The sequence below is a fragment of the Sturnira hondurensis genome, unplaced genomic scaffold (assembly GCF_014824575.4).
Source record: "Sturnira hondurensis isolate 20B ecotype Veracruz unplaced genomic scaffold, ASM1482457v3 Scaffold0009935, whole genome shotgun sequence".
In the NCBI taxonomy this organism is placed as follows: domain Eukaryota; kingdom Metazoa; phylum Chordata; class Mammalia; order Chiroptera; family Phyllostomidae; genus Sturnira; species Sturnira hondurensis.
Genome location: NW_028082566.1, coordinates 3,113,972 through 3,129,396, shown reverse-complemented (window position 1 = coordinate 3,129,396; position 15,425 = coordinate 3,113,972). Strand labels below are relative to the sequence as shown.

Below are 15,425 nucleotides of genomic sequence, written 5' to 3'. Positions count from 1 at the left end.
TATTTTTTCTTATTATAAAATTAATGTTTATGAGTCAAATCAATTATCAAAATTCCTAAGCTTGGCAAGAAAAAATACCTCTTCTAGAGGGTACCAATATTGGGGGTGAGCTTGGTGAAAACTTCAAATAATTTTCAGTCCAAATCCCACAATTCAGCTTCTTTTTAAGCCAAGCATAATATATATGTCCAAAGAAAATCATTAAGTATGACTTTTTCTAGGAAAGATTATAAAATGAGATAAATCTCTGCTTTAGTTCAGTGGTATCTTGCTTCTATTCTGCCAATTGTCCAATTTAGACTGGATCTCCAGTTTTTTTTCCTATTAAAAGAACACCTTGCTATCAAGGTGCTGTAAAATGTGACTCATCTCCTGTCAAGACCGTCTTTCTCAGGGAAAAGGAAAGCACAAAGGTCATTCATTCCCTTGCGGAAATGTTGACTATAAAGTTGATACCAGTAAGCAAGGCATGTCACTAACAAATGTTTCTTAAACAATAATTTGTGAAATAATACAACAATGCTGATATTTAGATAAGAATTTTGTGTTGCAAAACTTAAGCAGTAAATAAGTAGGTGTTATTGTTAAAAGCCTCTACCACATGTCTCTGTGGTGTAATTAGACTAGTATTCCATTTCTATATGTCAGTGTTTTAACTATTTAAAAAACGGTATCTTAAATGCTATCTAGAAAAATCTCTTGAGTTCCCAAGAAAAACAGAACTAAGGATTAACAAAATACTGATTTTTTAAAACCTGATCAATATATTTGTACAGAAAAAAATCCAAAAGCAAATGTAGAGATCGATTAAAGAGAGGCAGGAGGCAATGGATTAGCAGACCAAGCTTCAAGGTGGAGGGGGCAAAGAGTGTCTAAAATAAACTAAGAATCGGTAATGCAAAAATTAAAGGGTAATAACACTTGGGTATACATTTGGAAACTGCTGTCCTTTATCTTGATTATACTCTTCACAATTTTTGATGGAGAAAAGATATGTTTCCAAAATACTAAGTATATCTGAATATCTAATAACTTACAGTTTGCTTGATATTCACGTATCTTACTTTAATCAAACTGACAAGAAATGCGAGTACCTCTTTGTATGAAGACATAATCCTTTCAATAGCATCAGCTCCAGAGACCAATAAATTTCGAGCAGTGGTAAAAGCTTCTGTCCGTTCACTAACCATAGCTTGTTTTGGGCCATCCTCTACATATAAAAACAAACACAAATCTATTTATAGATTTAGTTCCTTTTTTCAAGTAACTAAATGTTTTTTTGTATATAGATGAAATTGTGGCTACAATAGCCTTATGTAAATTTTTCAATAGTATTAGCAATCTCCTAGACATTTAATTATTAAAATTACAGTAATTGTACCAGATTTTATTTAAAGCTCCCTTTGTTTATTTCTTCTTCTAGAAAAAGAGTTAGAACAATTAAACCTATAGGTATTAAGACTATTTTCATTTAGTATTCTTTCAATTCTTTCCAAATATAATTCCTGCCCTTATTGTAGCTGGGCAATAATATACCACTTATTTGGTCAATAAAAGTCAATTGACTGTAATATACGCAAATATTTCCAGTGTGGTTCCTTTAATAGAAATGCAAATTAGCCTCTGTCTACCATCTTCAGAAACCTTTACCTTACAGTACAGCAGTTCCCCAAACATGCAATACTCTGTTTACCCTCTGATATCTGTACATACGTTTTCTTCTTACTTTAACATACTTACATTCCTTTTCCACCTAGCTCTTTCTTCAAGAGTTAATTCTTTAATACAGGTTTCAGTGGGAACTCTTGTCTAGGTTTTTTAATAGGCTGTAAGTTCCTTAAGGGTCAAAACTGTGCGTTTTATTCTTTATTCCTAATACTCAGAAGAGTGTCTGTCTAGCACATAATACTCCTTACTGTGTATTAAATGAATTCATAGATGAACATCCCAAGTTACCATCAATGCAAAATTATGGTTAAGTGTCAGGAGTTGGACTAGGTTTGAATTCAGGCTCTACTACTTACTGGCAAGTACTGAGGCAAGTAGAGCAAGCTACTTTATCCTTTCTATGCCTACTTTCTCATCTATAATGCAGGAAATAATAGTTAGCTGTTCTTATTTTCTGTAGTTATTATTGTCATTTTTGCACATCTACTCGATTTACTCTTATTCTTCAAAATTATTCTCTCCAGGTCATTATTTTAATATTTCCATTAACTTGATCCTCTATCTGGTCCTTCTATAGATTATCTTAAAAGTTCTAAATTAAATACTGTGAATTGATGTAGAAATTAGAATGATAACATGTCCATAGCCACTTTAATATTTATATCCCTTTGATTTATTTCAATGTGAAGGGTTTTTTTTTCTCAACAATTATTTAACTTGCGCCCCAGTAGGACTGCCAGGCATGTTCACCTTTTCCTGCTCAGAGATATCTCAGCTGAGTTTGAAAGGGATCGGTGCAGGAGCAAAATTCACTCAGCAGACGTTTGCTGAACACCTAGTTGTGCAAGGAATTGGGTAAGGTGCTATAGGGTATGCACGGGTAAATGTTATTTAAAACTGTTTCCTGAGGGAGCTTACAGTTTGGTAAGAGAGAGAAACCAAATTCCCAAATAACTAAGCTGGGAAGCCTATCATGACAGTTAATGTGAAGTGTTTGAAGGAGGTAAAAATCATTTCTTGCTGCAAGAAACAGGAAATGCTTCATGGAGGAATGGACTGTGAGGGAGACCTTGAAGACCACATACAACTTTAACACATCACAGGTATAGCATAAGCAATGGCACAGAGAAGGGAAATTTCAAGGAATGCCAAGAGAATGAGAAATATCTTGGTCAAAAGGCAGCATAGGTTGTTGTTAGGCATTGATTTTGTTTGAATATGAGAATCACCATGAGTTCATTGGCACCTGTTATGGTAATCCAATATGGTCTCTCCCATTAAATACTACTCTAGTGAACTATCATTATTTCTCATGAAGTTAGTTTCCTTGAAGAATGGAAGAAGAAAGGCTTTGAGTGCTGGTATAAATGAGAAATGAAAGATATGATTGGATAAGTATACTGGGAAAAGAGTGTAGATACTCTCAAACACTTTTAAATGTCTGAAAAATTTAGGTAAGTCACAAAAAATAATTACCAAAGGATTCTCAGTAAGCTACCAAAATAGTAAATTGAGGTTATCAGTTAAAGCTCTAAGACTAGTATTGGCTCATAGAGAACCTGGCTGATGATTAAAAATAATTATAAGGTTTTACAGATTGTGTGAAAAGGGGTCTGAATAGTAGCTTTCACTCTTAGCCTCTGTTAAGAGGAGAAAGCCCTAGCATAGGTGGACTTGACTTTGATGTGGCCTGGTACCTTCCACATTGCTTTGGCAGATTAGTGTTTACCAGGTTTCTTCATGCTTTTAGTAATAAAATTATGACTGGTTCTGGACCAATTTCATTTGACTTCCATTGTGCTGGCTGTTCTCTGGCAGACGCTGAGCACACAGTGCCAGTGGTATTGTATCATGCACATGACAGCCAGCCATATAAGTTCATGACCTAAAGCACTCATCTATTTTGTGCTGCGACACATTTTATTTTCCTACCAAATACTGTAAATGTTTTGTCAATAGTTCCCCTTAGAGGATTTAATATTTACTACTGTATTTTCTCATTTTACCTACACTATTCAGCTCTGCTGATAAGTGTATACAGGGTCCAGCACAAATAACACTCCTTTTTATTACAAAATCATAAGCACATAATTGTGTAACTTAACAATATCATGCTCAAGCATGCTGTGTGACATTTTAGGTGAGATGTTCAAATGAAAACTAAATTATTACATCCTTATTTTTATCCTACCAACCACACTTAAGCAAGCACTGCGTCTGCCGGACCCTGTATTAAAACAGGGTCATATCTTGTTATTTCACTGAAAAGGCAAGAATGGATTTAAAAAACTGAAGCTATATTATTATACATTTTCCAAAACCCACAGAACTGCACAATACAAAGTGTGAACCCTGATGTACACTATGTAGACACCTCTGGCTGTGCTAGGGGTCAGGATGCCATCTTCCCTGCCCGTTAAGGGGGTTGGGATAGTGATTGGTGGGGGGGACCTACAGGAAGCCTTCTCTGGCCTTGCTCAGAATTGCTTTTGATATGAAAAGAAGGAAAGTGGCCTATAATATTAAAAATGAGATTTTTAATATAAATAGTCAGGTAACTATTTTCTTCACAAAATTTCAGTTTTTCCTTTACTACAAAGTGAACAAAGGGGCAATTTTCTCTAAAAATATATAATAGAAACTATATATATAATTAACTATTTCAATGCCCTTTCAACCATTTGGTCCCATGAATAATTGGTCTCAAACTAAGTGAAGCAAGTCCCTTACAGAATTAGTTCTAAGTGGTTAACATGAGGCAATGTGGCGAGAGGGGAAAAAAAGCAATGCTCTAGGAACTGCATAATGCCCTAGGCTTAGTGCTTCCACCAGCCTTCTGTGTGACCTTAGACCAATCTGGGGGTCCCAGACTTGATGATCACCTTCTCTTCTGATGTGAAAATGGCACAATTCCATATGAAATTCTGTGATGTGAACATAAACATAAATGTAATCCTGTCCTTACCATAACATTTCACTTAAAGCTGTAGGCAGACGGTATAACAAGTATGCTGTGGAACTATTTTTCTTTGTTCCTTCCCACCAAAATCATGCAGGCTCCTTCTCCTACCTGCATGTGCACCTCAGACTCCCCGATCACTTCCTACTGCCTTGTTCCTTGAACGACAACGATCCCACCGGCAAACATCTACTGAGCGCTTCCTAGAGGCTGGCATTGTTGCAAGTTTTATGCATGCAATTTTCTTTAATATGTGTAGCTACTCTGCTGTAATTTTCCCCATTTAAAAAAATGAGGAAATGGAAGCACAAAAGGTTAAACTATTTGTCCTCAGACAACAGTCTAATAAACAAAAGAGTCAGATTCTGACTCCGGAACCCATACGGTAAGAATATAAATAAACATTAACAACTGCTTCCACTTAAGTTCTTATTACTTGCCAAGAACTGTCTCAAAGCACATGTATGTAACATATATAATTTTGTAACTGTTCTTTAAGATATATATTATTTTCTTTATAGTTAAGACAGGAAATTTGAGGCAAATAAAGTTTATATAACTTTCTTAATGATAAATAGTATTAAATAGTAGAATCAAAATTTAAAGTGACCTGCTTCTATCTTTATTCTATTTTTTTCTTTCTTGCATCCTAGTTTTTATCCCTTTTCTCTCTTTTTTTAATATATATTTTTTTACTTATTTATCTTTAGAGGGGAAGGGAAGGAGAGAGGAAGGAAACATCAATGTATGGTTGCTTCTCATGCATCCCCTGCAGGGAACTGGCTCCTGCCGGAAACTGGCCTGCAACCCAAGCATGTGCCCTGACTGGGAATCGAACCGCGATCTTCTGGTTCGCAGGCCCGCGCTCAATCCACTGAGCTACACCAGCCAGGGCGTATCCCTTTTCTCTTTGACATTCCTCTTTTGTTCACCCATTTTTTTCTATCTTAAGTATAGACAGTGTCATATACTTAATTCATCTACCATAAGGGGCCACTCCAGGCATAAGAGTAAATTAAGATTGAAGTCTAGACTATATGTCATGCAATTCTAAGACCTAAACCCTCAAAAATATATAGTCATCTAAAAACAAATAAATAATTTTGTGTACATTGAAATTTATATGTGTTGTCATTTTAGGTCAAATTCACCTAGTGAATGCGTACATGTAAACATTATAAGCATACATGTAGGACCCTTAGAAATTACAGGTGGAAATGGGAGGGAGGTGGAGATGGAGGGGTAGGCGAGCTGGGATGGAAGTAAAAGAGAGAAAACTATACTTGGACAACAATTAAAATAAATTAAAAAAAAGAAATTGCAGATGATATTGAAGCACACCCTCATAATAATGTTGTCATTATAAACTTATTTTCTTCTTCTATGAAATTACTATAATGCTTTTCTTTCTATAAAATTTTCTTTTGAAAAGAAGCTTTAAGAATCACTTTGTACCTAGGCTTCAATCTAATCAAGGATATGAAAAGACTTGTACTCAGAAAATTACAACACACTGAAGAAAGTAATTGCAGAAGACACAAATCAGTGGAAGCACATACTGTGTCCATGGATAGAAATAATTAACATCATTAAAATGTCCATATTACCCAAAGCAATCTATAGATTCAACACAATTCCTATCAAGATACCAATGATATATTTCATAGAACTAGGACAAATATTTCAAAAATTTAAATAGAGAGCCCTGGCTGGTGTAGCTCAGTGTAGCTCAGGCCCTCAGCGCAGGCCTGTAAACCACACGATCATGGTTCAATTCCCAGTCAGAGCACATGCCTGGGTTGCAGGCCAGTTCCCAGCAGGGGACACATGAGAGGCAACCATACATTGGTATTTCTCTCCTTTTCTCCTTCCTTTCCTCTCTAAAGATAAGTAAATAAAATCTTTAAAAAAATTTTAAATAGAACCACAAAAAGCCCTGAATAGCAACAGCAATCTGGAGAAAGAAGAAAGTTGGAGGAATCATGCTACCTAATATCAAACTATGTTATAAGGCCAAAGTCATCAAAACAGCATGGTACTGGCATAAAAACAGACACATAGATCAATGGAACAGAAAAGAGAGCCCAGAAATAAACACACAGTTTTAGAGTCAATTAATATTTGACAGAGGAAGCAAGCACATACAATGGAATAAAAACAGTTCATTCAATAAATGGTGTTGGGGAAACTACACAGATAGGAGCAGAAAAATGAAACTAAGCTATGTTTTTACACCACACACATGAATACATTAAAAATGGATTAGAGACTTAAATGTTAGACCTGAAATCATAAAAATCCTAGAAGACAAACATAGGCGGTAAAATCCCAGATACTGCTTATAGCAATATTTTTTCTGCTTTATCTCCTCAGGCAAGGGAAATAAAAGGTAAAATAAACAAATGGGACTACACCAAACTAAAAAGTTTCAGCACAGCAAAGAAAACCACCAACAAAATAAAAAGGCAACCTACTGAATAGGAGAACATATTTGCTGACACATCTGATAAGGGGTTAATATCCAAAATTTATGATGAACTTATAAAACTCCACGCCAAAACCCCCAAACAATCCAATTAAAAAATGGGCAAAGGACCTGAATAGACATTTTTATGAAGAGGACATACACATGGCCAATAGATACATGAAAAGATGCTCAATGTCACTAATTAGAGAAATGCAAATTAAAACCGCAACGAGTTATCACCTCACACCTGTCAGAATGGCTATCATCAATAAAACAACAAACAACAAGTGCTGGTGAGGATGTGGAGAAAAGGGGACCCTTTTGCACTGTTGGTGGGAATACAGATTTGTGCAGTCACTATAGAAAGCAGTATGGAGATACCTCAAAAAATTGAAAAATAGATCTCCCTTTCAACCCAGTGATACCACTTCTGGAATCCCACCTCTAGAATATATCCAAAGGAACCTGAAACACTAATTCGAAATAACATAAACGCCCTTATGTTCACTGCAGCATTATTCACAATCATGAGGATCTGGAAGCAGCCCAGTGTCCATCAAGACGAGTAGATAAAACAACTACAGTACATATACACAATCAAATACTACGCGGATATTTAAAAAAAAAAGAGGGAGAATTTTACCTTTTGTGACAGCATAGGTGGACCTGGAGAACATTATGTTAAGTGGAATAAACCAGTTAGAAAAAGACAAATACCATATGATTTCACTCATATGTGTAATCTAATGAACAAAAGAACTAACAAGCAAAATAGAGAGAGACTCATAGAGAGAGAACAGGCTGACAGCTTTGTGCAGGGTGTGGAGTGCGGGGGAGGGGAGCGGGCTTGGTGGTAGAGGTATCCAGCAAAAAGGCAAAAGGACTCATGGAAATGGACAACAGTGTGCTTATTAGGGATGGGCAGAGGAGAAGGGTATAAGGGAGATAAGTAGTAACAGAAAAAATACAATAAAAAAGAATCACATGGTTTCTCTTGCATCAATGTAATTATGCCCATCTAAAATTCTAATACTGTTTCTTTAATTTAATATAGTATTTTCAGGATTTGTAGGATGTTTTTAAATATCTTATTACATCATGTACAGAAGTAAGGTTGTTAAATTCTTTGCATACACTGTTTACATCTTACTGCTCTCTGTGGGGTTAATTTGTCACCATTAATAGCTGTATTTTCTCTGTTGTATGTTTACTCTAGGGCTTTCTAATAAGACCAGTGCTTCCAAGGACTAACAGAACTATATCATAATCTTATAATTGGGGTTGCTGCTAATACAGTTTATATATAAAACTTCAAAAATATCTATAGACTTAGATTCACTATGAATACCTGATAATTTTGCCAAATTTCTTAATAAAACTAATCTTAAACCCATAGGTTTTTGTCTTTTTTCTTTAATATTCTTGAAAAACCAATTCATTTTATTATGAAAGGATTAAGTCTAAAACTACTATTACTAACAATGCCTTTTTCAATATAAGTTTTAAAAAATATTTTTAAAGAAAAAATTTGAAAACCTAAAATGAGATGAAATCCAGTTACCCAGTGGTGTAAACACAGTGTCTATTGTTGAACTGTACGGTACGTTTTGTACATGTGTAGTACATTTCACAAGGGCTTGACAAATCCTAAATACCAAAATGAACAATTTCAGCATAAGAATGGCTAAATTTTGTAAGTGTCTTTACAAGAATTGGTTAATATATTGAAGTACTGTTAAAATCTAGAAGCATATGGACAACAATGTGGAGACTGACTGTGGGAGTGGAGGGTTTGATGGGCAGAAGAGAGGAAAGGGGGAAAAATTAGGACAACTGTAATAGAATAATAATAAAAAAGAAAAATAAAAGGAAAGCTATGGTAATTTTTTACTTGTTTCTATTAGATGCCTTCAAACAAATAACTATTTAACCTTAATTCTACAGCAAAAATGACTGCCAAATAGTGTGAATTGTTACATTATTTTTAGTGTTACCTTTTGCTTTCTACGAAATAAATGTAACCACATATCAAGAACATCCAGAGCCTGCTTTGTGCTTTATGAACATTACCCAATTAAGCCCTTACGACAACCCCCTGAAGTAGCCTTTCTCATTCTCATTTTATAGATGAAGAAACTGAGGTTTGGAAAGTTTAAGGAACAACTAAAAGATATACAGACAGCTAGAGGGAAAGCCAGGAGTTGCGAAAAGTTCTGTCTCACTACAAAGCCCCAGCTTTTGTCTGTCTAGCTCTTTCAACACTTAGGCCAATTCCATCAAGTGGTTTTCAAAGAGGAGGGGAATGTATTATCTTGCAGAAAGAGCAGAAAACGCCGCTTCGCTACTAAATTCCCCGTCTGTCCCTGCCAATTAAGATCCAAACTTCCATCTCAGTCAAGTATTACACAACATTTTAATGTTGTCCTTTTTGCACTTACATTTTTCACTATTTCAAAGGATGAAAATATTGGTAAAAACCGTTGAGGTGGTGTTGGATAGAATCAGAAACTGGCAACTTGAAAACCCCTTCCCCCACAATACCACCAAATCATGCTACATAGGAGGTTACCTATATCACCTACAAGAAAGAAGACGCTTGTACCATGGCATGAAGCACTCTGTGAAACCACATCCCTGGTCACCTAACTTTTCATAAAATCAGGGTAGATCCAGTTATCCACTATTTATAGATTAAATGCACTGGATGTGCAGAACTGAAGTTGGCAATGGGTAAAACTTGTATTATACCTTGTTTTGAAGCAACTTTATTTTGAGTTTAAATGCTAGACTACAGAATTATTTTCTATCAGGCAGTATAATTAAAATTGCTCAAGTTCAGCTCCTAGAAACATGGCATCAGAGATCTCTGAAATGTTTAAGGACTGGGAAGATCTTTTGAGCCATTTGTTAATGTGGCTCAAATGAACAATTGGAGCCACATTAACACAAGTTCAAATGAACTTAAAAAAATATATATTGCCGGTCTTATTATTGGATGTCAAAAAGCCCTCTATTGTTTCTGACTGTTAATTACTACAGAACAATGCCTACATACACAGTTTTGTTCATACAAAACCAGCAGCGATACCTTTGAGAGAAATCATGTTAACTATATATTTGAGGTTAAGCATGAATGCCATTACCACCGTCTGCAAAGCCAGTTGCAGTGATAATCGGTACAGCCACCATAATGAGTCCACTGCTGCTCCAGACATACTTCATCAAGAACTGCTCTATCATGATGTACCACAAACGCTTTGATAAAATGAGGTTCATCTGATCCGCTAAAGCTTTGTAACTTTTCCGTAGTTGCTTCATTTCTACCTACGGAGAGAAGAACAGTTAAGACTTAACTTAGCATGAGGTATCAAGATAAATATTGCATGCTTGAGAACTTTCTTTAAGGATAAGTTACATATTAACTTGTTTAGTTAATATTATATTATCCATGATGCTAACAACCAATAAATACAGATTAACATCAGAATTTAGTCATTATTACTTAGCTTTATCATACCTATAATATTAAAACAACCATGACACTCAGTAAATATAATGTTTAGTACAGAAATATACATGATTTATAACCATGATTTTAAAATTATATGCATAAGATGTTGAAGTTAAATGACATGCTATAAGATATGAATATGTAATGTTAGAATCTTATCCTTTTTGATTGTACAAAAAAATCAGAAAATAAACACATGATACATATATGTATAATTAGACTTCAGACTTGAACTAACTCAATTTAATGGATTTTGTCTTAAATTCAAGAAACCTACAGCATGATATAATTTACACCACTGAGTTCAGTGATTCAAGAAGACTGACACATCAATATGATTAATATAACATATGAGGCCAATTTTAAAGTAGGAGTCGAAGTCCTAAATTTGCTTTTAAGTTTCTTATTCAGATTGGTACTGCTATAATTTTTTTTTATAATTTATGATGCTTCAAAAATTAAATACTTCTGCTTGGTAATTAAAATACCATTTTCAACTTTTGAATGGCCTAATATTTCATTTGCCAAGTCATTTGCATTAAGATTCAGATGCATCACCTTAAAATTACTGTCATATTTAATATTATAAAGTTACTTTCATGCACTGCAATGTTAAGTAATTAGGCTAACTATTTTAAGGATCTGCTGAATGTTGAACATCTTTACTATTTAAATGAACATTCTGGAACTCCTTTTCTCCTCCTCATTTCTAATTTTAGGTTTTCTATCAATGCTAGACAGAATTTCATTTCACTGTCTCCCTTTATGTGTGTCAGAATGTGGTGCTGAACATTAACTAAGAGGAATGGAAACCCCATTTGTGAGACACAATCTACTGCACTTTGTAGAACTTAGGGCACTGACCAGACATGCAAAACTGTCAAACTTGTCTTTCATATGAAAGCATGCTTTCATCCTCTTGAACAAACAACAACAACAACAACAAATACCATCCTAGATTTTCCATCTCAATAGAAATGTGTTCACTTAGTTTCCAAACATATATTTTCTTCTAATTCTGTAGAACTACCTACCAAGTTAGAATTTAAGTTTTAAGAAAAGGCTTTAGAGATAATTCTGAGCATGTGTGGGTAACTGGGAATAAGTAGACTTGTTTTTTACAGCACCAAACATTTTATCCTCATGAAACTTTAGATAGGTTTGCACTCTATAATTTTTTAAACAACTTGTCATTAAACAGGGTAATGAAGCATATATTTTAATAAAGGTTTCGATGTCACAGGAATCTAAAACGCTAAAGAAGTGGGTCTATCAATAGTACAACAGATGGTATCTAGCACTGAAGTGGCAGCTTGAAGTCTCACATTTCACCCATCACCTTAATTTCTCTTACCTTATGTCCTCTGTAAAAGGCAATCTCTTCAACATTGGCTATAATTCTGGAGTGAACATACCGTAAATAACCTTTTCTATGTGCTTCTTCAGCCACCAATTTACCGAATTTGGGAGAGCAGGCTTTCAACACTTTAGCAGTGGCATACACCACAAGCCCAGCTATCAGGGTGGGCCCAATTGGGCTCGCACCTCTGGATCTAGCAGTCTGGATGAGCGTATAGGAGGTCAGAATTACATCTAAAATAGGTTTGGTCAGATTGGAATACAAGTGAGCCACAGATTGGGAAAACATCATAATATCTTCAGTAAGAGACTGGTCAGGGTTTGCCAGCCTCCCATCCATGTTGATCACTTTATAGTAAGTCAGATTTGTAAAATAGGTTTCATAGGCATGGTCTACTAGGCGAGTTCTGAAGGCCAAAGCCAATTTGCACTCCAGGTACCTTATTGCACTGTTGACAAAAGTGGCAGGGATGGCAATCATAAGCCACTTGATTAATTTGATGATGAAGGCTCGAGGTTTCTTTTCCACAATGCTTTTTACGATTTTTCCATCCAGACCAGCAACATAGATAGACAAAAATGTTCTTGAGATTAGAGCCACCGAGTGGAGGCAGAGCCACCCGGTTTCAGTGGTCACAAGTTTTGGAAAGAGGATTTTCCGAAGTTCTAGTAGCTGTTTGAAAAAATCTGCATTCACTCCAGGCGAAGGTTTTTTACAAGTAATCTCGGTGCAATGCAGAACTTCTCTGTGGTCTGCAGCTGGGTAAGCTTCTTTTTTCTTCCTGTGGCCAGTTTGCTTTAAATGCTTGCTAACGATGGGATAGAAGGTTTTCAGAGCATATGCCGCAGCCACCAGGCAGGCAGCCCTTTTAGCAGCATTCGATCTGGTCCATTTCACTCGATCAGCTGCTGCATTTAGCATATGTATCATTTTCCCAGTGACCCAAACTGACTTCAAAAAGAATTGTTTAAAAGATCATCTTCCACGGGGATCCCCGGCAAATATTTCAGAAAGTCCTACAGCATTCCATACTCTGCAGCGTTTCTCCTCTTCCGTGTTTCTGTTTTTAATTTTGTTCTGCTGTGACAGATGCAGCAGAGCTCCCACTCCGCTGCATCTACTGGGGATGATTCGCTCAGAAGCTCAAGCTGCACCAAGTCTCGCCAAGCTCCTCCCTCTCAGGCCCCTCATTGGCTGTGAGGGCGGTGGGACCTTGGAATCCTCACTGCTTCCCTTTGAACCTCGAAAATGTGGAGAGGGCAAAACGAATTACATCCTTAAACTGGAATTCAGAGAGTTAAATGTCTATTTTTGGAGAGGTCGAATCAAGGCAGCTCTTGCGACAAAAACTGCTGTAGCTACTGAGCATGCTCAGCGTCACTTAGCAACCCATGAAGTTTCAGAACATACATCACTTCTCTAAGGTTTTAGTAGATGCCACAAGGGGAAGAGCAAAAAGAAAGGGAGATTTCCAAACGCTATAAAACAGACGAGTTAAAAGGAACGAGGGAATTAAGGGACAAGAGGATCACCATGAAATGAATATGAAAAGGCTGTGGAATGACTCTGAAAGGGCGAGAGAAGAAAGTGACAAGTGGGAAGGGCAATGGAGAAAATACTTGAATCTGTTTTGTGGTCTGTCCCCCGTCTATTTATCTTTTTTTCTGTCTGTGATTTTATATGAAGCCCCAGAACCTATCAGACAAGTTGTCATTGAGGGTATGTTTTGTTTTTGTTTTTGTAAATAAATAGAAGTCTGTATTATAGAAAGTAACTCTTTGCTACACCTTCAATTACTATGTTTTCTTGTCCTAACAATAAAAGTTCTCCCGCCCCATACCTGCTATTTTTAGCAATGGAGTTCTGATGCACTGGTATTTATTTACAAGGTGACTACTAAATAAATGAGAGCAATGTTTTACTTCTGCCACCTCCTTGTGTCCCTTGTTACTTTGGAGGTATGTGACTCTATAAAATCAAATGTTAACCATTTGGGAATCCAACCAGAATTAGTGGAAATAACTTCTCCAGGACCTTACTTCATTTTTCAAGAGTTCTTGCTCTTTGGCAAGCTTTTGTTTAGGCTTAGATATAATCTATTGGCTACCTCCCATTTACATTTTAATTATTTCATAAAAATCATGAGTGTTAAAAAACTCTCTATATTCCTAATAGAGGACTTAAACAGCTAAATAGTTAGGCAAAATTCTGCATACTTAAAAAATATAAAGGTCATTTTATTTTGGATAAGGATAAGTATATTTTTGAATATGCAAAACCATATTTTGCTTCCCTCCCCCCACAACATACATGCACACATCTAGTCAGTTAGAAGCCTGGAAAGATAGATATGCATTAAACTACAATAGAGGTCATCACAGACCTCTTTTGGTTTGCATTCAATTCAGCAGGTTTACGAATACATGAGTGGCAAATCCATGCAAGTCTCTTTGTTAGCTGGCCACATTAGCAGACAATCTGTCATTCCATTAAGACTTTCTAAGTCTATATGTAGAGCTCATGGTACCATAGTAGTTTATTTCAAAATCTTATGTTCCTAGTCTCCTAGTTTCATGTCTTAAAATAAGTCTATGTTATATCTATAAATTTTAATTCTTTATATTTTATTTCCTGACTGTGTAAGATAAGTGGAAGGCTAGGATAAACTTAACTAGGGGTGATGAGAGGATGTTCAGCCAGGCAGAACATGGGTCAGAAAGCAGCTGGCAGTCGAGGCAAGTGGCTTGCATCACTGGCATAAGATGGTAATACCAGGGGAGGTACAGGGCAGTGGGAAATTTAGGGGCAAACAACATTAAACATCCAAACACATCCCCATGTTGCTGTAGGTAGGTCAGTTTACCAACTGATAGTGAGGACAGAAAAAGATTTTAATGCTTAGAGTGAAAAAACTTGTTAGAATGAACAATTAGGTATGAGGAAAATAATCAAAACAGGAATTTGGTTACCAGAATTGTGGAACAAGGAAGGCCAGTTACTAGAACTGGGGGAAAAGTCAATGTGAAATTTGACGGGATGTTGAGCCACTGAATTACAGACCGAGCTGTAACCATTTAAGTTCCACTCCCATTGTTCACCCAGAGTCAGAGTTGAACTTAGTATCTGAAACTAGGATCAAGCCTTCAGGGAAGTCAAAGAAAGAATCTGACACAACAGAAACATGATAGGTATTTCCAGTTGGAAATAAATGCCATTAAGTAAGAAACTAAGTATGTCAAGGTACTTCTTTCATTTTTTTCTCCTAACAGCATGAAATTAAAGCAAAGAAAATGTACATTTAGTCTGAATTCCAAATTATGTCAGCAAAAGGAGGTAAAAAAATTACTTAATCTAGTAAACATAATTTAGCCTAATTTTTACTCAAGTTTCTCAACTTTACATGTGTTTATGTGGGAAAGTAGTAAAACTTTCTTAAGAGGAGATAAATAATTGTAGAAAA

At 35.9% G+C, this 15,425-nt stretch overlaps 1 protein-coding gene across 1 annotated transcript in view; it reads right to left on the bottom strand.

Annotated features, from left to right (window-relative positions):
- Positions 1-13,193, bottom strand: part of ABCD2 (ATP binding cassette subfamily D member 2) — a 53,155-nt gene extending 39,962 nt beyond the window's left edge. The window contains exons 1-3 of the mRNA XM_037058160.1: positions 11,960-13,193; positions 10,238-10,418; positions 1,095-1,210 (exon numbers count right to left, since the gene is read on the bottom strand). Coding sequence (XP_036914055.1) covers positions 1,095-1,210; positions 10,238-10,418; positions 11,960-12,895 — 1,233 coding nt within the window. The 5' untranslated portion in view covers positions 12,896-13,193. The remainder of the gene's footprint in view (positions 1-1,094; positions 1,211-10,237; positions 10,419-11,959) is intronic.
- Positions 13,194-15,425: the final 2,232 nt, after the last annotated feature.